Source organism: Hetaerina americana, unplaced genomic scaffold (assembly GCF_022747635.1).
Source record: "Hetaerina americana unplaced genomic scaffold, ioHetAmer1.1.p SCAF_5, whole genome shotgun sequence".
In the NCBI taxonomy this organism is placed as follows: Eukaryota; Metazoa; Arthropoda; class Insecta; order Odonata; family Calopterygidae; genus Hetaerina; species Hetaerina americana.
The window spans coordinates 47,777,259-47,801,444 of record NW_027287095.1 but is presented as its reverse complement, the minus strand read 5'-3'; the positions used below and the strand labels follow the sequence as shown (position 1 = coordinate 47,801,444).

Here is a 24,186-nt window from a genome sequence, read left to right as displayed (position 1 = left end):
CAATTGGAAAACTCGTCAAGTTAAATTGGACACCATACTTGTACATTTTACAGGAAATATTTTCCCATACACGATTCTTGATCAGCATAAAACCACGGATGAGCACCAAAATTAGGATGGTCGATAAACCCAATTGTGTTCTGACATTTCCGTTATGAACTTATGTTCAATTGCAATTGTATAATAAAGGCCACTATCATTTTACTGTTGACCACACGTCTCAACGACAGGTCCCATGGTATAATTTATGCGTAGATAGGATTACAAATAAACAGTTCCAAGATCAGTGGTAATCCTGGAGGGGTGATTATGGTCAAAACTCTCGATGTAGGTTGGAAATCAAACAGATTCTTAATAGCAGTAATCCTTCGGCTTTAGCTGAACCACTTCCCGTAGGAGTTTCAACGTGAGCTTCGCGTCGAATATGGGATTGCATGTCCATTAGCCTCGGGGAGTCTGTGACCGAATTGCGCGCTTTGACATTCCCATTGCAGCTCCCTGCTTCCAATTGCAGGGCATGGCTGTTGACTCGCGCTCGCCTATGCTGCTGCCAAATGCGTATTTCCACGGAGGCTTATTCGTTCTATCAAAATTTGTTTATGCATAAGATATACATTTATATTCCAGATAAGAGATGTAACCGTCTGGTCTCATATTCATTCACGTGTTTAGTTAGTAGTTGTAATGGTGGGCATCACACTCGCCATTAGGATAGCTGGATGAATAGAGGGAGGTAGAATTATCAAGAAAGAACGGATACGACGACGAATGTGACCCGCCGTCAGCATAAGTTGCCTTTTAGCAAAAAATCAAAATGAAAAGCAGTAAATGTTTCAATGTATCAACCAACATCCGTGCTCGCTACCCTTCTAGCGATATTCAGCCACCGCCGGATTTGGGAGAGGATCGCGCTAAAAACTTCGCCTCTACCACGAAACAAATTCATCTCTCTGTATCAGAAACTTCCTTGTAAACGATGTGAAATGAATCCAAAATATTTTCATTGATCTATATATTACTTTTTCTAACTTATGACATGCTGGTATGTGAATGTTATTGGTAAGTCAGCTTCAAATATTTCTCCCTAAAACATGATAAATACGCTAAAACTTTGTTGCTAAATTAGTTATTACCTTTAAAATAATATATCCATATTTACTGAATATACCCTAATGGCAGCTACGATTTAGTAGAAATATAGAGAGTTTAAATGGTGTGATTTATGCTGAAAGCCATTTAGAATTTGGTTTCTATCCAAAATTTACGGGGATCGGGATTGGTGCGGTGGCTACCGTACTGGCTTCCCACCCAGAGGGCTCGGGTTAAAATCCCGGCGGTGTTGAATATTTTTCAGAGGCATCTCGATCCCTACTTGAGGTGCCTTGTGGAGGGCACGTCCGTCGGATAGGACGTTAAGATGTGGACCCCTTGGCGCCTTTCGTAAAGAGTAGGCTAATGCCGACGCCGGGTTTCTCTCCGCCCGTCATCCTTTCCTGTCCATCCCCTATGGCGCAAATGACCTCAGCTGTCGGTCGCCTCCGCTAAATACTACTCCAAAATTTACATTTTTTAAGAACATTTTAAAGCCTCTAAAATCCTTTGTTTCTTAATATATCCAGTCCGTTCCACTCTACCCACTGAAAGAGCACATTTGTGTATTACAAAATTTTCGAGTATTTATTATAAATATGTATGAACGAATTTATAATTCATAACAGCTAAGAGTTGTATAAATTGTCATAAATCCATTTTATCAAAAAGTTCAATTAACCTTATGGCACAAATTAGGGATCCAAGAGAGTTTCTTTTAATCCTTGTTTATTTCTCCCTCAGACCTTCCGAAAGAGGATCCTCGCATTGGAGGCGAAGATAAATCATACCAGGCGGGCGAGATTATTAACCTCAATTGCACGGCGAGCAAGTCCTACCCACCAGCAACGCTGAGGTGGTACGTCAACGACCGGCCGGTAAGTAGAACGAAAATGCGCGAATTGTTGTAGCCATTCCCTGTCGGTCCAAGCTGTTAAACCTAGCATGTATCTGAGATATGAAACGGAAATATTACGCCTTTTCCTTCCATTTAAGTGTTACACGGACTGCCAAGTTTTGCTACCCTCTGGTATAAAAGAGGAAAATACTTGCAGACCATCACACGTCCTCATGGACGAGATTTAAAGTTAACCGTTTATAATTCTAGCATTGCCGTATCTTCAGCGTTTTGAGTCTTTAAAATATTAAACTTTAAATACTATTAAACTGTTAAAATATTAATGCACATTAGCGGATTACTCTGTTAAAAGTTACTGTTGCAGCATCTCCCGCAGTTTTTTTGGAATTTGTTAAAATATTAACTATAAAGTATTGAAACAGTTATTGTATGATACGTTTATGAGCTGTTTTGAAGACTTTGAATTTTAAACATTAGATATCGGTCATGCTTCAAAACTGCCCAATCTCTAATATCCAGGTAACGGTGAAAAACCCTAAAAGTTTCAACTATAAGACAGCAGGAGACCTAACTCTATTTCTCATCTCCTGGGTGCAAAAATGCAGCGTGATATACACTAATATATACATGATGTATTACACTAATAAGTAGTAGATGTAATGCGTAAATTGATACATACTATTTCTTTATTCCTATGCTGTTTCGAAAAATATTCACGCGTGTTCATTTGAATTTTTTTTAAACCTGTCATATTATTTACTTGATAGGAAATCAAGTCAAAGGTAACGGTATATGAAATTTGAAACGTTAATTAATCTCAAATTTCATTTATATACCTCAGCTACTTTCTTTAAAGCATTTTTAGACTTTTCAAAAAAAATAATAAGTAATGGTTGTGATTAGGCCTTTTATCATTATTTATTAAAACAAAATATCAGTTATTTTCATCTAAATTTATGGAATTGGAATATTCAGTTGGTCCATAGTAGTTGTAGACTATGTCCGAAATGCCGTACTTTTTTTGCAAATACATGTATTTATGAAAATTTTTTTAAGGATAAATGCAATTTTGGAAGGATATGAGGACCTTATTTTAAAGCACTACATCATTTTAAACGAACTCGCGTATGAACGACCAGAATGTCTTGGAATAACAGGAGGTTGTTTTAAAATGATTTTTTTCAAATCAGAGTGTATTCCCTCATACCTCGCTCCTTCAGATAAGAATTCCATTTGTTTAGATGAAAAAATACGACCTTCCTATCGATAAGCATTCATCAATGAAGGATCAGTAATCACTTTGCCCCATTCTTATCGCAGAATCCAGTTTTCGGATCTCTTCGTCTCCCTCAACTCATCTCTCTCTCTCTCTCTATTTTGTCGCACTAATTCGATCGCCTTGACCACAAGGGCGCATGCGCGTGTCCGAGGCATGCAAGGGATTTTATTCGAGGCAGCCGTACTTTGTAGCGTTGTATCCGGAATCCGTGACGTGATGCACATGACTTGAGTGAACCTTTGTACCGTAATGGAGGAGATAAAATCCAATTGTTACGTGCCTTCCCTCCCACCCAGATCCACCTCCTTCTCCGGTCGTCGTGGAGGGGAGGCGGATGAGTAGGGAGCGCGGCGCGAAGTGAAGGGTTCGAATGGGGAAGGTGGGCGATTAGGAGGCGAATGGAGAACGGGAGAGACCGAAGGGGTTGGGGGAGGACCGTCGTTGCTTCTCCCCACTCCGCCTCCGCCGAAACCCAACCCCGTTACTACCCCGCTCTACTCCGTCCCCCGCCTCCCCGTCCCCAACACCCCTCAGGGGTCGTCGGGTCTCTCCCCGGTGCGGACGTTGGGGCGCAACGGGGCGCAAAGTGCACACGCCACGCATATATGCCGACCCGAGCTAAAAACTGTATATGCGCTTCAATTCGCTCCTTGGGGAACCCGAGGGGAGGGGGGAGTAGGGGAACAGTCGAATGGGTGGCGTTTTTGAGACTTGCTTTGAGATGGCGCCTTTTTCGGGAAACAGCACATGAATATTGATTGTCCACGTGACCTATTTACTCAAACGCCCATTAGTATATTTTGGGCGGCATCGATCATTCTCGCCTCTCCCAAAAGCCCACCCACCTCCACATCTCAAACCTCCCGGCTATTTAACTTTCTTGTGAAGAATGCTGTTTACCGAATCCTGCGTTTGACACGTATTTATTGCTTCGAAAAGACTGCCTGGAAATTCCAAAGTTATTAACAAATTTCTTTTTTAATCTTTTAGCTATATTATATTCCCTGAGCCAGGATTTATTTAAATATTGCTAAGTATTATATGCATAGGTCCAAACTATTTTTGCAAATTGCATAGATTCTATCGATGATAAGCTTATTATCAAATGCATTTAAGTGCATCGGGACATTTATCGTGGCTTATATGGCGAGTTGAATAGAATTTATTTTTCCGGAGCCTTGAAGAGTCTCTTTAGTGATAACTACTTTAAATTAAAATTTCCCAGTAAGTTTAAGAAAAATTACATCTGTGAATTTATATTTGCGTCACCAGTGCTGTAGAATTATTATCACCTTTAGTAATATCGTTATATTCTAAAGATATTCCTCAGATTCCTCTTACATGAACTATTTCAGTTTTTATTTTTTTTCGGTAATAGAGTGTTTAAAACTTCCAATTAACTACTGTAGTAAATTAACGGGGGGTCAACCATTTGTATGCTTTAGGTTATTGGAAAGATAAAAGTAAAATTCATTTTAGTTTCAATAACGTTTCATAAATGCTTAAATTTACACGATGTGGTAACGTGGCCTTTTAATTAATGCTGAAGAGCAAAACATTCCATTTTATCTGTTTGATGCATAAGGTGGGAGTCACCCAAATAAGTCATTTATAGTCAATGGAATATTACCTTCAACGTATTATCGTAATAGGGGTAATGCTGTGCTGGGTCTGGCCAATTGCCAAGCTAGCTTTGGTTGTTCTCTCCGTCTCTTTCATTAAATGAAGGTAATTTAAATTTCCCATTCGTAAAGGTTCTCATGAATTAATCAATTACAGAAACGAGAACGATCCACATCGGCATGTATGATCTCCGTGTGCCGTAAATCAAGTAATGATTTTTACTGGCCTTCAATTGTTTGGCATATAGAAAATTGCTGTTTTTCCACACATTTCATTAATGCACGACCATTAAAGCGGAATAATGGCACTTGGGACTTGAGATAAAACGGGTACATTTCCTTAGGGACAAGAATGGAGTTTAATTCACTGGAATATCTTTCGGGAACCCTTATTTTTTCCGCCTGTTTAATGACTTGTATGCACCATCACGCGAAGGGCTGGATGGGTACGGCCTGTTGTCCCTGTGAGGGTGGAATAATTTTGGTATGATAGACATCCGAGGCTGTCCTTGTAAGCTCCTCGCTTTTCGCTACACACATGCTGTTGTGTTTTCCTAAGGAACGAATCACTAACTGTGCATCTGAAACATAGATCGGGATGCCTTTTTCACATTCAATGGTCTGAAGTTCAAGTTTCTGCGCTATCATTCTACCGGTCGAAATATAGCTATAGTACAACATGCAACGTACGTATCGGAAGGTGGATTCTTCCGGGGAAGTCATTGCAAAAGACACGCGAAGCATGTTAGATGCAAGTTGTAATCGAAATTCTATGACACGTGAGAGGCTTACATCGTTACAAGTTTCATGAAAGAACTTCTCTGAATGATTTATCACCCTAATGCGGAAATAATTTTTCTTTCACGCAATAGGGAAGTATGAATAAGTAAACTCAATAAGAGATAACCTCAAAAGGGTTATATAAGAAGCTTAATGAATTACAGACATTAAATTTTAAACCCCCTCTTCAATCGAAACCTTTGAAGGAGTAAAATATAAGTACGGAATCCTATTTATCAGTACTTCGTAGCATTTCAGGATAAATATATTTACATCAACTATTATTGTTTGAGTATTAGGTTGAATGTTGAATTAAAAAATTGTTTATTATTTAAAAATATTAACATATTTTGGGAAATGTTGTTCATCATTTCATTGTTAATGACGGTTAATATGAAAAACAAGAATTAATCGAATTGAGTAGTTTCAGGTGTGATGTGGTGGAAATCGGACATAATAAATAACTAATAGTAGCACTATTCCACTGGATAAAATTTTGTTCCAGTGAAATAGGGCTGCTATCAGTTATTCATCAAGAGTTAATTAATTGAATTGTAGGTATAAATTTCCATTCCTTGAAGAATATCTTCTCTTTCTTTCAAAATGTTATTGGTAAAATTTAAACATATTAAGGTAATACCTATGACACCATTGCAATTACTTTATTTTTTGTTTTTAATAATCTTTATTTTAGCGTTTTGTTAAGTTCACATGTGTAATTGTTGAAAAAAATTAGACAATAGAAGTATGATTAAGTGCTGAATATAATGAAACGTTATTTCTTTCGATTTGCCGGAAAGGTTTTCTCAGTGTGTAAAAATATACCCTTCATCGAGGAAGTATTTTCTCACACATTTCACATTTCACAGATGACTGTTGCCCCTTCCGCAACTAAAACCAAAGTCAAGTTCCGAATAAAAGGAAAGTTCGACGTTCTAACGATTCCAAAATATTTGGTGAGCAGCCCGGTGCATACATTGCCGCTGAAGCTTCCGCCGCGAAGTGGTGTTGATGAAGAACGTCTCTCAAGATTTCCTCCATCGTGATTTCCTCCGCTGCCTCTACAGATTCCCGGGCATTTCGGGAGACTTCATGAGATCAGAAAAACGTGTAGTTTCTTAAGATCTTCACCAATCAGAGGCCACCGATAATTTGAGGTCTACATAAACTGGCAAAGTATTCATTGAAATTGCTGCTATCCCGAACAAATAGGTAGAAGTTAGTTGCGCTACTGTCGTCAAGGTAAAAGAACTGACGAGGAGGAATGCGATCGATTCTTCAGCATGATTTAGATCTAAATAATGTTCTCTCTTTATTTACGTGTTATTATTATTCTGACTTTCCAATTAGGAATGTCTCACTCCTCGATCCGACTCATTGTCACCCCCTGCCACAAACCCTAGCATCGGCTTGAAGGGTATATAATTAATAAATTCTCTTTCCTTCAAAGGCTGACCCATCGTGGGTGATCGCTAAGGATCCCGTCACCCACGGTCTCCATGGCCTCGCCAGCTCCGCCATCGGCCTCCGCTTCCAAGTGCAGCCGCACCATTTCCTGCCGCAGGGGGGCGGGGGCCCCGAAGGTCGGGGCGGCGGCGAGCGCGCAATCCGGATCCGCTGCGTGGCGACCATCAGCGCGCTCTTCTGGGAGGGAGACCGGGAGAGGAGCGTGGTCGAGAGCCGGCAGCAACTCCAGGGTCAGGGCGGAGCGCCTCGGGCGGCAGAGAGGGCTAGCCACCAGGCAGCGGCGACGGCGTCGGACGCAGCAGCCTCGCCGGACTTCTCGCCGGACACGGCGTCGGCCGCCCTCTCCCCCGTCATCGACAACCGGGAGACACTGCTGTTAGGTAAGTAGGGGGAGTGGTATCGATATTTTGGGATGGAGCAAAAATGCCTGCGGAGGAAACTGCACTGACTCAATGGATGATGTAGGGGAAAAAGAAGTAATAGTTTTCCTCTTCCGAGATCGTCTCAATTGGAACGCCTTAGAAAATAATGCAGATGAGTTATTTTATGCAAGTATTTCATTTCCTTCTTCTGGCTATGCATGCCTATAATTGCACCATGCCTACAATTTTTGGCATTTTATGATTGATATCCCTGTTCTTCTTCCGCCTTGAATATTTTATTCCATTTCTATATATATATATATATATATATATATATATATATATATATATATATATATATATATATATATATATATATATATATATATATATATATATATATTCCATTTCTTTGAAGGTGAATGAAATAGCTCCCGAGTGCTATCGCTTGGTAAACAAAGGAGGCATTTGGTTGCATAGACCCGCCGCGGAAATAGTTGAAGTAACGTTTAATCGATGGGTTACTTGTCTGAGCATTGGCTCGGCAAATCGAAGGTCTGGCGTTCAAGTGCCGGTCAAGGAAGCTTTTCCTATTAGGAATCCGTATACTTCGACCCTCCCCAACGAATCTCGTGTTTATCCTTTAATGTTTGTTCTATTCCAACACGCAACCTGCTGTTGGGCTCCACGCCTTTGCTGGCAGAAGAAAATGAAGAGGGAATCGTAGGAAATGGTTCAGGAGGCAGAAAAATTGGTGTGATGGGGTGAGGGGGATTTAATGTACTTTGTTTCGATTTGGGGGTTGATAGAACTGGAGGGTGGAACAAACATATGCGAACTCATGAGTCTTAAATGTCGGCAGCGGAATCGAGGTGGGATTCTATGACAGAATGAGAGAAACAGTGATCTAAAGGTTAGCCATGGTACGCCGAGTGAATATGTGTGGGGAGAGTGGACAGGGATGTACATTTTTTTGAAAAGCGGTGATTATTTATGTTAAGGGAGAGTGAAGTAGCACATTCTGTATTGTGAAAGTCATGGCAAAGGTTGCAAATGAGGAGGTAGTTGATTGTTTTGGAAAGAGAGTCGATGTGGGAGAGGAGTGAACAGCTTACGTGTGTACACCATGGAGAGGGAGATAGCAAAAAGGATGTCAGGAGATGTCCCTCAGCAGGTATGGTTGCTGGGCGATGGTCGATGGAGGGAGTTTGCAAGAGGAGCTGCTGGATTTGAAGTTATTTTTTAGGTTTAATTCATTTATCATAAAAACCATAAACACATTAATCAGGTCGGGTAGGTGATGGTATAGTTCTCGCAGTACAAAGCCCGACGGCGTGTGAAGTCCACACATCAGGGAAGGGGGGCCAGTTCCTTTCCCTGTGCCGGTTATGGTTTCCCAGGAAGACCTGGTACCCGAAAAATTACGAGGCTTGGGTAGAGCTGAGGGTGCCCAGAGAGGCTTGCCCTGGAATCGAAACGGTCCCTCAGGTCATTAGTCCAACGCTCTACCCCTGTACTACCGCGACCCCATAATATTATTTTCAAGCAAAAATTGAAAGAGGTGAGTTAAGAATGGCAGATCTCACTCTATGGAAGAATAAGAGATAAAAATTAAGAAAGGTTGGAGAATGAATAAGAAATATATTTTCTACAATATGGATCTATTTCTGAAAATCTGCGCTGAAACCATTAACTTTATTTCTGCTTTTAACATTGAATAGAATTCATTTCTTTATAGTTATACACTCATTATCTTCCTTATTTTATCCGCTGCTATTGATCTTCATTTTTTTAATTTCTTTTCATGAGGAAAAATAAACCTTGATTGAGATTGAAACACGATTATTCCAGTTTAATACTGCCACTGGGGGAATAATTTTAGCGCCTACTCTATAAATGGGTGATAGATAAACGAGAAGATCGGGAAAATTTGTCAACTGTATTCAAAGTTTATTTTGCCCGGTCACGATTCGTGACCGCAAAAGTAGAAATCATTGTAACATGACTTGAAATTTGCGGATTCCATAAATTAATTACTGGTTACATTTCACCTCACACATGCTCTCATAACAACTTACTGGATATGATGTAGATACGGATGACCCAAATTGATGCGGAGGTTAAGTGATCAATGAATTTGGAGAATTAATAAATAAACATTACCACAGTAAATGGTCAATAATCAAGTTTTGCAAAGATATTGTCTTCTTTTTCGTGCAATTATTAATTACTGTGGACAGTGTTCCTTTGATTACCTAGTAAATAATGACGGATTGAGTCTTGGTTCGAAATTATGTATCCTGTATGATTATAGTTGGGGATAGGCTCTTTATAATTAAAAAGTTAGCACTTTTTAGCTTGCATACCATTCAGGACTAATTTATCTGAGTAAAATTTGTCATTTTTTTGTTAATTAAGATTGGAATTTTTCGAAATTTGTTTAATATTTCCACCTATTTTCGAAATAAGAGAGTACATTCTAGAAATACTATGCGATAAAAAAATGTTCACTTGTTAACTTGTACTCAGATGAATTCAAACACGAAAAAATGCGTCATTGGCTGTGAAAATTTTCTCTGCGAGAACATATAAAAAATTACGAATGTACAAACCAGCAAGAAATGATTGAAATTCAGATTTAGTTTTGAAACATTCTATTATTTAAATTTACGAGTGGCGTAGAGCATTGCGTTCTGTTACCGTTTATAAAATGATTTATTTGAAATAACTTTTCCGTCCATGACTGGGAAATCTCGCTCAACGTGAAATATCATCAACATTCAAAGAGAGAAAGTTGTTTGCATTAACTATGAATGAATTTTCCATGAATCAGAAGCTTTTTCAGGAAGCACTTCAAATGCATAGAAAGTAAATTATTTATGCAAAAACTGGGATTAGTAGAGAATCAGACGTTTCAACCTCTCTCTTCTCGGTTTTTGAAATTTTACATTTTTTCCTAAGTAAGCATCTAGTCTTAAATATACACTCTAGCTGAAATTTTTGCAGATTTTCTCAAATATATCTAGCTATGTATATTCGATGAAGTTGAATGCTTAGTTTTCATAAGCTAATAGGTACATTTGGCAAGTCTTGTATATAATATCAGAATTTAATATTTGAAGCATTTGCTCTAAGAATTTTCAAGTAACAAAAAGGTGATGAAACAATTGTCTCAGAATTAATATTTTATGTAAGATTCTACTTTTTACATTGCATACATATACCCTATAGTAAGTATTATTTCTAAATAATACGCAACATATTGCCAATTATTTGTCTGATTAATTTTTATCAACTATATCATTCCATATTCCAATTATAAATTTTAAATGAAGTTTAAAATTTAATTGAATATTTCGCATTCTATGGGAACTTATACTATCTAAGTGAATAGTTACTGCGAAGTAGATAGATGGTTTCGTTTCACAATATTTGTAGCAAAACTTTTCATTGTATAAAAAAAATGCAATAAGATTGCCTATCTTTTTTATGATCAAACATATAAAATAGTAACCTTTTATATTGTACATCAATGATGTTCATTGTTAATTTCAACTTTTTTGCACGTTTTTCTTGGTCGTAAACAGTGATTTGTTTGCCAGTCAATCATTAAAAATGCCATGTTTTCTATCTAATATTATCACTGGCATAATTATTGTTTATTGATACATTAATTATTTTACATCGTCCCAAGACATTCCTCTCAAGACCTAGATATCACGAATTCATAAACTACAAAGTATCTCGTTGAAAGTAGTCTGGGCTATTTACCTAGGGAAAACAGCAGCTAGCTCCGTAAGCACGGATACATAAGCTGCGGAGACATGAGAGAGTGCACATGTTGCTTTTGCTTGAATTCCCACCAAAGCACGCGTCAGACAACACACGGGAGCAAGGCAATGCCTAACAAATGACGATCTAATGGCACACGAAAGAGTTGCAGTGGGTTTCGCGAAACGGTAGGTGAGCGCAAACAAAGTGCTCAAACATTGCGTTTCCTCACTTTTTAACCCTCTCTCGCACCAAAGCTCCCTCAACCCCGCCCCTCTGCTTTTCCATACCTTCAAATGCCTCTCCTCCACCTCCGTTCCACTCCTGGCGGGAGGGTTTAAGGGGGGTGAGTGTATGGAGTAGGTGAGTAGAGAGGCCGTCCGCTCCGGTTAGAGCGGAGGGGGTTACCAGGGAGGGAGCGCGGGGGAAGGTAGGGGTGTGGGTTTCTCGCGCAGTCACTGAAAACAAACCGATGCTAACCGGTGCCTCAATTTCACGCAGAAGCTCTTATGGACATACGTACACATAAACGAGCCGTATGCCGACAGAAACACTCTCCTCCTAAGGAGGTGGTTTGGTTGAGGCCAGGGAGGGAGGTAAGGAGGGGTGAAGGAAGGATGTTCGCCGGGTTGAAAGGGCCTCACGCTGCGGGAATGCATGTACGCAGTTTAATAAGCCACGGAGAGGTTCTCTCCTCCTTCTCTCAACCCCCCGAAGCGCCAGTACCTCCCCCTCACCGTATCTATCTCCACGCTTCCCACCCCCGAGCTTCCCTCCTCGGCCTTCAGTAATCGAGTCAGGGAACGCGGAATGCTGACCTAGTCCCCCAGGGGGAGGTGGAGAGGGGTTGAGGAGGAGAGGGTTGGAGAAAGGGGGGTGTGGTGAGGTAAGATCGAGGGAAGGGGTGGGACTTGGCGGCGGACCTTCGTATATTCCAGGACGCCAGCATGGCATAGCGCGGGGACCTATCGTGAAAGACACCGAGGGGAGATCACGGCTGGCCAGGGAAGAGGATAGCGTTGAGAGCCGGGGATTCGAAATCGGCTAGTGAGAGCACAGTGGTGGGTTGGGGAAGAGTGGCGAATACTACTGCAGACGAGAGGACCTATTTAATTGCCTCTAACCCCCACCATTCTCCTATTACTCCCATATCCAAACCCTGCCCACGTGCACACAAGGGGTCCGCACCCACACACACACACATACACACGCACCCCTCGACCTGCCCGAGTCCGATCGATTTATTCCTGGGTTATTAGCGGCGGGGCTGCTTTCTACATCCCCGCAGAGAGAGAGCACATAGCAGAAATGCGTCGGTATGAACTGGAGCGATCGGCGAGTCAGGTGAATGGGGCGGGCATGTGTGTGTGTTCGCGAGCTGTTATGTTGGGTGGTATCGCGTGGATGGCAGCGGGAGGAGAGACGACGAGGAAGGGAAATGGAAGGGTTGGCGAAGGCGAGGTTGGAGAGGACGTCGTGCGAAGGAAGGAGTCGGGTTTAAAGGAACAATAGCGGGACACTGAGGAGGGGGCCGTTTGGTGGGCGGTCTGTAGAGTTGGAACGAGTCGGAGCGTGGCTGAAGGAATGGGAAATGAGAGTCACAAAAAGCTCGGCGGAAAAGGTGATGAGTTGAAGTTTGGTGGAGGAGGAAACTGTGTCACGGTCGGAGATCTTGGAAGTGTGTTACAGTTCTAGCTGTATGTTTGGCTTTCCGTCATGAAAGGGGGAAGAAAATTTCTTTTATAAAATTACTATTTTACATATTTTTCAAAGTACCATTCATTACACAACGTCTAATTAGAATTATAACAATCTATATATAAGAAGATATATCATATGTCTCACTTGGGAGTTAGCACTTTTATTTCCATGGAATCCCAAATATTTTGTGTCATTTCCAATGTATTATTTTATTTTCACATTCATATCATAAATTTTCAAGTACTCTAATATCAATATTTAGTGAGCCCCTAGAGTGAACCTTTTTGCCGCTAGTCTGGGCAAAGAGCGTCTAATAGTGGAGCACTCTATGGAAACAATAATGTTCATTTTAAGTTGTTTGAGTAGTATTATTAGCACTAGGATGGAGTATTTTAGAATGAACTAAAACATTGCCTTTCTATTGCCCCCGAACTGTCGTTTTATGGGATGTTTGGTCAACGCTTGCTAGTCTAAATTAACCAGAGAGTTTTAAAAGCTTGAAAAATGAAAATAATTTTAATTAAGCGGTTAAATAGAAAATCTCTATTGCAAAAGAAAAAATTTCAGATTTGAAATAATTTCTTTCATAAAGGAATGTTAAATTGTTAAATTACCCCACTATCTGGAAGCGAGTTAGAATTATATCAACTATATGATATAAGAAGATATTCGGACGTTTTACATGGAGTTAGCAGTTTTATTTCACTGGACTCCCTAATTTGTTTTTTCCAAAGTATTTTCAATGAGCTGTTTCATTTTCAAATTCACGTTATATTAATCAAGTATTCGAATCCTACTATCTACCTAAGAGTACGAGGTGAACCTTATCAGTTGCTAGTTTGGTCAGAAATGTTAGGAAATTACACATTTTCCTTTATGTCTTTCTTAACATGGTTTCAAAATTCGAAAATGTCCCTTAAAAAATAAAATTAAACATTTCCCTAGCGAGAAATATCTTTATTGTGGGCAAGTTAGAGAATATGTTTTTCTCACTAATCTAGTTTCAATGTTGAAATAGCCTTTTGAAATGATGTAAGCATAAAGGAAATCCCCCCCCCAGTGTGGTAAATTCAAAGATAAAATACCATTAATCTTTTCCTGGAAATGATTATTCCCAGGTACTAGGTATACTGCAGTCAACCTATTAAGAGCTATCTTTACAAAATGAAAGCACTTCCTCAAAGAGCTTGTGGATTTATCTCCTACTCTATTGAATTGCTTCCAAAAATTTCAATAAATTAAGGTAACTCCTTAATGGCTGGTTATGAAATAATATCATGTATCTGCAATAAATACCCATAATAATAGCTCTATTAACTATAGCGTTTGTGCTGCGGGATTATTTGATTTATAATTTGAGACAGGGCTTTAGTTTATCGCTCTTTACAAGATCGCTCTTTTTGATCAGTTTTTGCCTCTTCCTCTTATAAAGGAAATTGACGTCAGCATTTAATACACCATAGCTATTAACTGGTAGGTTGATTTTGATGGCTGAGAGTAGGTCTCATCCAGTACTCAGCCCAAGGGCTTTCTCTGTTCCAGGTTGGGGGACCAGTTCTTTTCTTTCGTTCAATTCCGTCCAATTGTTCCAAGAAGATCTGGTTCCTTACATATCGTACAGCTCTGCTGAAATTCAAGTTGTGCAAAGGCATCAACTGCAGTCAAATCTGGTCGTTCCAATTACTAACCCAGCTTAACGCATTATTTGGTGAACGTTAATCTTTTATCACATATATCTTATCGTATTTCCTAATGCAAACAATTCGATATCTTACGTCCGCTATCTATTAATTTCACCCGGTGTTTTAATAAGAATACGTATGAAATACATTTCATTATTTATCTTTTAACCACAATCGACTAAATCTTTCACTTCGGTCATTATAGTTCAAAATGGCTGCATTTTAAAAAAATGCTACCGGGAAAATACAAGTAACATATACTATAAATTTTTCAAATTCATATTTTCTCCTTAATATTGTATTTTTCCAAAACATTAGATTACCTTCGAATTGTTTCAAAATACGCGTTATGTTCTTTAATCTGCCTATCCTTTTAAAATAAGATACTAAAACTTAAAACTCAAGCCTAAGTAACAGACTCTATCAGGACAAGACTATATGTGGTTCATATTCAATTTTTAAACAATAGTAGTTCCATACGTATGATTAGGTTTTGAAGAAGTTTACCACACTAAAAATGCTCTTTAATTGCCTTTGAGAATATTAATGCATTCATACTGCATTGACACTTAGTATATTTGTGCAATCATATAGCTTTGAAAGCTAATTTGGAGTAAATTGGCTGTAGTTACTAATAAAATAGTAAAGAATAAAATAATGGACGTACTTTATTAAGAACAAGTATCTATTATACAATACTACAATCTATTATAAGAATTTAATTGAGTCCAGAATAGTAAAATGACGAAAGATTATCAACGCAATTATCGTTTTGTCATCAACATATTTGCAACGTCACTGGCTCTTCTCTTAAGGTATTAGATGTATTACCTGAGACAAGGTGACTGGGAAGTAAGCGACGCTAAACTTCGACAAAAGGAAGCCGGGCCTTCGAGAATTAAATGGAAATTCTCCAATCATTCTCACTTGCCACCAGAATGAAGGTGGCCCTTGGAGAATAAATAAGAAGAGTGTAACGATGGTAGCACACAACTCATGACCTATCCCATAGCTTTCGGGCTAGAGTTTTTCATTTGGAGCATCCTAATTATTTCGTCCTTGATGAAGACCGGGCAAGAGAGGCGATTGCTTTATGATAAATGGGCATGGGGTACTCGGCTTCCGCTTCCTTCGAATTACCAATGCCCCCCTCAAGCAGTGGCAGTCAAGATTAGTGCATTAAGGTGAAAGGAATCAGCACTTTCACCCGCTCCCCCTCAGATAATTTCCACCGGGTGTTCTCGTCCAACTCCGAACCTTCGTTGTTTCTTTTCTAATCAAACGATCGGCGCATTTTACGCAGTCCATCTCCCTGTACCCTGTCTTCGGCCGACGTCGCTGAGATTCCTGATTTTTCATTTTAACTGGATAAGCGCCTATGAAATGTTCGAAATGAGAGCAATGGGTACATTTTACGTTGAGTGGTTTGGACAAATTCACTGTTTTTATTAATTTACATCATATTGATTGCGTAAAGAAATGAGAATATTGCTCTACTAACTCACCTTCACGTCTAATATCCGACTTATAGGTGACTGAATTTTTCACGTGCTTAGTCCTTAATCACATAGCCCATGTACGTTTTATGGTCTCCTTTATTGACGTCTGAGGCGCACGAGTTTGACTTGTGCTACAAATTATTTTTCAGCCCTACATTTTATGGGGTCCCACAATCGAACTTTACAACAGCAACTATTCGTAGTTAATTCAATTATAGGTTTCTTCACTGAATAAAGATATTATATTTTAAAAACTAGGGCAGGGTCTTTTCAAATAAACTGCGGGACACAAAATGTCAGAGTTCAAGGTGACGCCTTGTTAGCTTCACCGGCTAAAGCTCTCGACCGGACATTGAGGGCTCCGGGTTTGAATCCCGGTCGAGGCGAATGATTTTTATACTCTGAAATTGTTTCATTCGGGCAGGGGCCTTTTAGATCAAGTCTCTTTCATATTTTTCGCATTCTTTGCCAGTTAAACATTTCATAGCCTCCGAAATGTTTACAAATAAAAATCATAGCTTTAGAGCTCCATATAAATCGGAGAATTTCAGGGAATCCCGGCTATTTAACACGACGTCCGATCTAAAGAGAAAATGAAAAACACATATAGTTTATACCAACAGCAGAACAAATTAAGTACTGAGAGAAGAGCCAATGGAAACAATCCCCTGGGCTCGTTCCGTCTCAATAAGGTGACGCATATCTATTCCTTTTCAAGGTACCCCGGTTACCCTCCCTCTTTCCACCTTAATCCCTGCTCCCACACAGTCACCTCAGCCACCCCTTCCCCTAAGTCACCCCTTGCCACTACACACCCTCGTCTACCCTCCCCATCGACGGAAAATTTCCACCCTCCCAGAGCAAAAAAATCGCAGTCGGACCCGAATGAAAAACGAAATTAAATCGACGGAGTAAATGGCTATAGAGTGAGGGGGGTGGGGGAGCTGAGGAACGTACTGTGTGAATGCGACTGGATTGTGGGGGAAAGTGGGTGGAGGAGTTTGAGGGGCAATTGGATGGTGAGGGTGAGGCGATAAGTTGGACGGAGTGGGGGGTGCTCACGGCCAAATAAGTGTGGAGAGATGAGGGGAGGAGAATAATAGGTGGAGGTGGAGTGGAAACGACGGTTGGGATAAGTTTTGGCGGAGTGGGGAAGGAGATGAGGCGGACAACTGGGGAACGCAAAAACAATCGAGAACTCACAATTAATTAGGGCGAGTGTCGGAAAAAGAAAGTTTTGACACGAGGGAACGGAGAAAATATTGCTTCCTAAATTATGAGTGGGGAATTACGATTGCTTGGAGAAATTTTGCTGGGATTTTAGCCTCCTTGGAAGCTCACCATTATGTCGCCGGCTGCACCAGTGTGGAGACAGCTCTGGCAACAGCCGCGACTTATACGAAGCTGAAAGTTACAGTTTCCCAGGAGAAGTTAAATACCTCATTTTTGTGTATTCATTTAGAGAGAAGAGAAACTATGCGGCAGTAAGGCTGGACCTCGAACTATCGTAAATTCGAAATTTTGATGGCGTATTTAATCTCTAAAATTTTGCAGCAATCATCGCGATTAATTGTTTCATGAAAAGGACCGATGGAAATCAAAAAAATTGAAGGGCGGGCTATGGTAAAATTTAAAATAAAAGTTGAAATATGTAAGAAGGAAATGCGGAGATCTTAAATTAAAAAACACTGTAAAATTTAGAGCTCGTATCTCTTAAAAAGTACATCAGCAGCTGATGTCAAACAAATCTTGTTTTCAAATTCAAGCGATTTTAATATTCCAATAATGAATAAGTATAAAAAGAAAGAAAATGGTATGCAGAATAATATCTAAATGCAATCATAAACGTACGAAGGGAAAGAGGTAAAAGGAACGCGAAAGATCATCATCAAAGGAAAAAAAGATCATTTAAAAGCACTAAGTCTTCAAGAAATAGTTACGTGTAAAATTACGTATTTCACTCTAGCGTAACATGACGAATACAATTATATCCAAATCCAGGATATAACTTCAAAAATAACTATCTGACTAACAGCTTCGTGTGAAGTGGTGAACAAAGTGCTGGTTTTTTTCGTTTGAAAATAATTTAATTCAAATTGTGGTAAAAGTGGAAAGGTTTCCTCGTAAATTTGAATATTACCAAATATTTAACCAATTTACTTATGAAGTTTAAACTTAAGACTCATAAAAGCTATAATTTATACCATTTGACATACTCCATGTGAAACTTGATTTCATGATGCATATGATTGGTTAAAACCCTACCAACCTACCTTAACCGGTAGATTAACTAATAATAATAATGATCGGTTATAGCGGATGAATATATTGCCAAAATACTTCCTTACCTCATATACGTATTTTTATTGAACATGTCTCTAGTACATACTAGAAAAAATCACTGTTTTAAATGAAACAGTTTCTGGCGTCACTTGGTGGAAACTCTTCATATTGAAATGAAATTTAAAATACTTCGCCTTTCCACATAAAAATTTTATTTGGAAAGGCGAAGTATTTTAAATTTAATTTCAATAATCGCTGTTTTGTAAAGAATTCGAAACATAAGTCATCTAATTCCGTATCAAATGCAGTTTTCACCAGTTCACTTTAGTATGATTGTCACACTAACCTAGTTAAACGTGTTTGGCAAATCTTATCAAAGGCGATGGCTTGGTGTAAAGTATATTTTTATTTTATTTGAAATTAGCTCTGAAAAAAAGTTCCACAAAATAATTAATTCAATTTTCAGTGCATTAATGATAGATTATGATATTTTTGGTTTTAAAACCGCAACCGCATTAAAAGAACATTTTATCTACTCCAAAATAATTCGTGCCACAAGTAGTTGGACATACTTGATTGAACACTTTTTGTTGATAAGTAGATACTTATCAGGGGAGGTGACCGACGGCTAAGGCCGTTTTGGCTATTAGAGATTGGTGTGGTGTTTGGCAGGGATAGAATTTTCAGGGAAGGAAGAAGGATGGAAAGAAACCCGGCGTCGTGGTTGGCATACTTTTAACAACAGGCGCCAAGGCGTCAACAGTTAACTGTTTTATTCGACGGACCGTGTACTCAGAGTACTCTCCACAAAGCACCCCAAGTAGGGATCGAGATACAAAAATAAAAATCTGCCCTCTCCGGAATTCGAATCTTGACCCTCGGGGTGGGAAGTCAGTAAACAAGCCACCGGACCACATCAGTTTTTTGCGAAAAAATAGCGCTGATAGAGAAATGTTTATCTGATTTTCCATTTTTTATAGCAACCAATCATCGCTTAAATTTCATTTGGCTGTCCTTCTTATTGGTACCTCTTTTTGCAAAACATTTGATGAAAATACTTAGCGTGCGGAAACTCCAGATGATAAGATAAAAAACAACAAAGGAAAATGAAAGAAAAAAGGAGAGTAGGAACCTAAAATATTCCCGCAGAGTCTATTGACAGATTGGGGACAAAATCCTCAACATAAATGTTTCGCAGACATACGCGGAATTATTGCATAGTATTTAAGGAAGTAGTTTGGTCAGAAGACTGTTAAGTCAATCTTTTATCAGATCTCGGAGAGGGCATTGAGATATATTAGAGGACATATTGAATTGCTGGTGTGAAAAGGTAACCATGGGAATAATCAATCAAAGGTTCCATAGCAGAGGGAAAAATATTTGAGCAAATATCAATTTGAGCATAGAAAGTGAAGACAAAACCTGGCGTGTAGGGAATGTGGGCATATCAATTCAAAGGATATAAAGGGCACCTAGACATAGGGTTCCTCGTGGGTATTGAAAAGACATTCAATAGAGTACTGTAAAAATCTGATGCAGTCATTGTGGATTATTGAGCTAAACTGATAAAATATGCGACTGGTTTAAAATATGTACATGAGACAAAATGGTGCTGCCATAAGTAAAGGTAGCGGAGGAATAATCGAAGTGGAAAATTATAAGCAAAGAAGGGTTGTGCGATATCGCCTTTGCTTTCTATGTTATACTCCATAAAGTGTTAAGGGTGGAATGGGAAAGGTTTGGAATAAAATTTGGCGCGGAGATAATTAAGTCAGTTTTGCAGATGACCAAGCAAAAGTTAGAGCCAAGGGATGGCGGTTGTAGTGGCGGTGCCCAAAAGGATCAATAATGGAAGTTTGGATGAAGTTTAAATACAATAAAACCAAACTAATGAGATTCTCAAGAAGGAGGAAGACTAAAGTTAATATTAAAGACGGACTATACGGAAGCAGCTGACTCACTTCACGTATTATGGCAACATTATAGAGGAAAATGGTCCAAGTTGTGGAGACCATTCGCGAGGGAATGGATTCGGTAAAAGTAGAAATTGCAAAGAGGAGGAAATTAATGAGATGTTAACTAGATTTTGAAATAGGAAAAATAAATAAAGACCTTAATATAAGGTATAGTTCTGCTTGAATTTAAAAATCTACTTTTCCAGGAGAGAAAATGAGCGTGTTCTCTAGAATTTCTGGAAACAGTTACAGCGAAGAAAGGGTGAAATAAGTTCAACAGAGGGGAAAATTAACGACAAAGTTTAAGGAATGTAAACGGAAAAAGTGCTACCGAATTTTCAGTGAAAAATAGAAAAAGCAGTTAGCAGTTGGAGGAGATATTTTGGTGAAATGGAATTTGAGAAACCGTCATAGAACGAGAAATTTTTAGGCAGGAAGAGGAAAGAATAGGTTTTTCGGGCGCTATGAAAGGAAGATATAAAATGTAAATAATTGACTTGAAATATTTGTGGACTAACGAGAGAAAATCCATGTGTTACTTAATAGTTTTTAATAACCTTCAAAACCTGTCTTTGATGATTCACTCCTCATAACATTAAATTAATGCATAATAGTTTTGGTGCATGAAATATCTGGAGTTACCCTTACGCCCCAGTGTTGCCTTGTAGGGTGGCAGTAGGTGGTGGGAAGCACTCCCTACCACATCTACTTATCGGTCTTCAAAAATAAAAGCAATATGCTTGTTCTTCTATGTGATTTAATGATGCCGGAAACTAATCTTGAAGAAATTTTTAATCGCTTAATATAGTATTGTGTATAAATTTTCTTAAGTAGTAACTTTTTTTACCTTCCATATTTATTTTATTTTTATGAATTAACCTTCAACTAAAATTCTTAATATCGAAATAAAATAATATTGTGTGTGTATATATATATATATATATATATATATATATATATATATATATATATATATATATATATATATATATATATATATATGCTTTCGTAGACGTAACACGGAAGTGCCGAATAGTACAATACACAGTAACACACAATATAGAAACACAAAAAAAAGAACACTCACACGTTATTTCTTGATATTTCGACGGAAACAATCCGTCTTCCTCTGAAGATATAGAAATATATATATATATAGATAGTATATATATATATATATATAGATAATATATATATATATATATATATATATATATATATATATATATATATATATATATATATATATATATATATTATCTATATATATATATATATATTATCTATTTCTTCGGCAAGTTTGGAAATGCAGCTCAACCAATATTCCTAATCTTAGTAATACTGTTTTAAAACGATGAATATAGCACAAACTGTGGGGCCCTAATGAAAAGTAGGATTGAAAAGTAAACAATAACTAATTTAGGCGCACCAAAACCTTTAATTGATTTATCTTAAAATATTCTTCAGCAATTATACATAAAATGAAGTAATCACTCTTTAAAATTGCATTACTGAAACGTCCGTGCCCAAATGCACCCTACCTGTGGTAGCCTTCAGCGGGTGATGCAGGCGTGTCGTCTGTACTAATGCACATCAACTAACAACTAACCTTTTCGTTTCCAGTCAGGGGCTCTGCTGGCCTGCTCGAAGCGGCGCCTGGGCTGCTCGTCCTCTGTCTCCTCTTGTGTCTCTCCGTCGCGTCCACATCGTCGTTGACGGCGTCCGCGCGGACCTCGCGCGGGCAGCACATCCACACGTGAATGCGGACCCCACCCCCCTCCACGATGGCGCACAAATCCGAAAGAAATGAGTCCCAGAACTTCTCAGACCTAGACCGCCATCCCATTCGGAGTTGTTACGTCACATCCATTCTACGAAAGCAGTGAGCTCTCCCTCCCTCTGTCTCCCACTCGAGTTCTATCACTCTCCGGACAAATGACCGCCGTGAGCGAATGCAACGGACGCGTTTCCACGGCTTTGGAAGGGAGGGGAAAAGATTCGAAAGACTGCGCGAGCTGTGTGGAGTCGCCATGGCCATAAGATTTCTTGGTGTGCCGCTATGGATTTCATTCGAAACGTCGTGCTAGCATGGCGATCTTCCGGAGTGAGAGATGGATATTGTTTTGTTTTTAATGTCTCCCGCATACTCCGGGTTAATGTGATCTATTATTATTTTTTTTCGATAATCGACTCCATCGAATGGATATGTCACTCCGGAAACAAAACAAAAGCTGTGTTCGACTGTTCTTTCCCTTAAAAGTGCACTGAGTAGGAATTCTGAAAAGATTTCTTTTAAATTTTGGAGGAAATTATTTCGCTCTTGGTGTATCAAAATCAATACTCTGTTGATTTTTTTCATTGAAAAGCACGTTAAATTATTTGTTTTTACCGTGGACTTGGTAGTATGTAGTTGATACGTATTTATTTTTTCTTTCCTCCCAACTCTGTTTTTCACTCGTCACTTTCTGACTCCTTTAAACTTAACGGAGAGCATATAATGAATTTTTGAGCTAGTTACCATTCCGTTTGTGATCAGTTCTGGCCGTTTTTCAACGGAAAATTTGGGAAACCAGTGGGTGTGTGTCATAAATATAATGGAGCTATAAATTTCCGAAGAACAGGCGTTGAATGTATTTTACCATATTAAAAATATTTCTTAAAAAAATGTGTGAATTTGAAAAGAATGAAAGGTGATCATAAAATGACAGAATATGGAGAGGTGATCTTAAGCCCAAGGGGTGAGATGATATTTCCACAGCGAGTGCATGAAAGGACGTGTTTTTACTGAGGATTAATGGTGAAAAAAATCTTTTGAAAGGGATGTCAGAATACTTGTAAGTGAATGAAAAGAAGCAGGTGAAAGTATCCGGTCTTGTGATTTGCGAGGTCAAATGGGATGCAGACGAAACATTTTTTAAAATTATTCCCATCACGGATCACATCTTTTAGCTGTCAGTGCCTTTGCAAAGGAATCCTTCAGAGACGGTTTCTTAGTGGCTGTACATAGTAAAAAGTTAAGGTGAGGTGATCTTTTGGAGGACAAAGTAAGTTTTGACTTTTGCTGTGAAAAACGGAACTGTAAAATGCATGATAAAAAACTCGTATTCAGCTTATTTCAACTCAATACATATATAAATAAATATATGAGAAGCATTTAAGAATCAAAAAAATATAATTTAGTTTTGCACGAAAATATAACCAGCAAAATTTTTTGAACAGCTCTTTACATGAAAAAAAGTGTCAAAGGGAATGAATGAGTGAAGAGATGAGGATTAACCGTTCGCATCAGTATGCTAATAAGCCAAAAAAAATGTTTTTATTTTAAAAGTCTTTAGATTCTCAATGTAAAGAAATGGTAAAGTGGCCGGTTGATGCAGATTATCACTCATTAAAAAAAAGGCTATTGACATTTGGAAAACTCGTGTCAAGATCAAGAAATATATGTTTTTTCAATTGTGATAATTACCAGCATGGAAGATGAAATGTTGCCTTTGTGTAATTTATCCTTATGTTAAATGAATGTAAGTAATGAAATACAAAAAAAATCAAGAAAGGTTTTTGTGATAGTCATTGCTTCATAACGCTTTTGGTGCAGATAATTTTTTTAAATCTTCTCTGAGTGCATTATGCCATATCCTATATTTTAAATTTTTCCTGTGTATATGGTGCTCACGGAAACCATTAAACGTTCTTTTAAAACATGACTGTAAATTGTTAAAAATGACTGTATATCGTACATTTGTAAGGTTATGGAACTCTTTAACAAATGGCAAAATTATTTAAATATTTTCACTACAAACATTATATATAAAATTATTTTTTTTAATAAGTAGATGA

The 24,186-nt window shown here is 38.5% G+C and overlaps 1 protein-coding gene across 1 annotated transcript in view; it reads left to right on the top strand.

Moving 5' to 3' along the window:
- Positions 1–23,883, top strand: part of LOC139694307 (uncharacterized) — a 192,495-nt gene extending 168,612 nt beyond the window's left edge. The window contains exons 4-6 of the mRNA XM_071592786.1: positions 1,834–1,967; positions 7,080–7,476; positions 21,973–23,883. Coding sequence (XP_071448887.1) covers positions 1,834–1,967; positions 7,080–7,476; positions 21,973–22,109 — 668 coding nt within the window. The 3' untranslated portion in view covers positions 22,110–23,883. The remainder of the gene's footprint in view (positions 1–1,833; positions 1,968–7,079; positions 7,477–21,972) is intronic.
- The last annotated feature ends 303 nt before the right edge of the window (positions 23,884–24,186 follow it).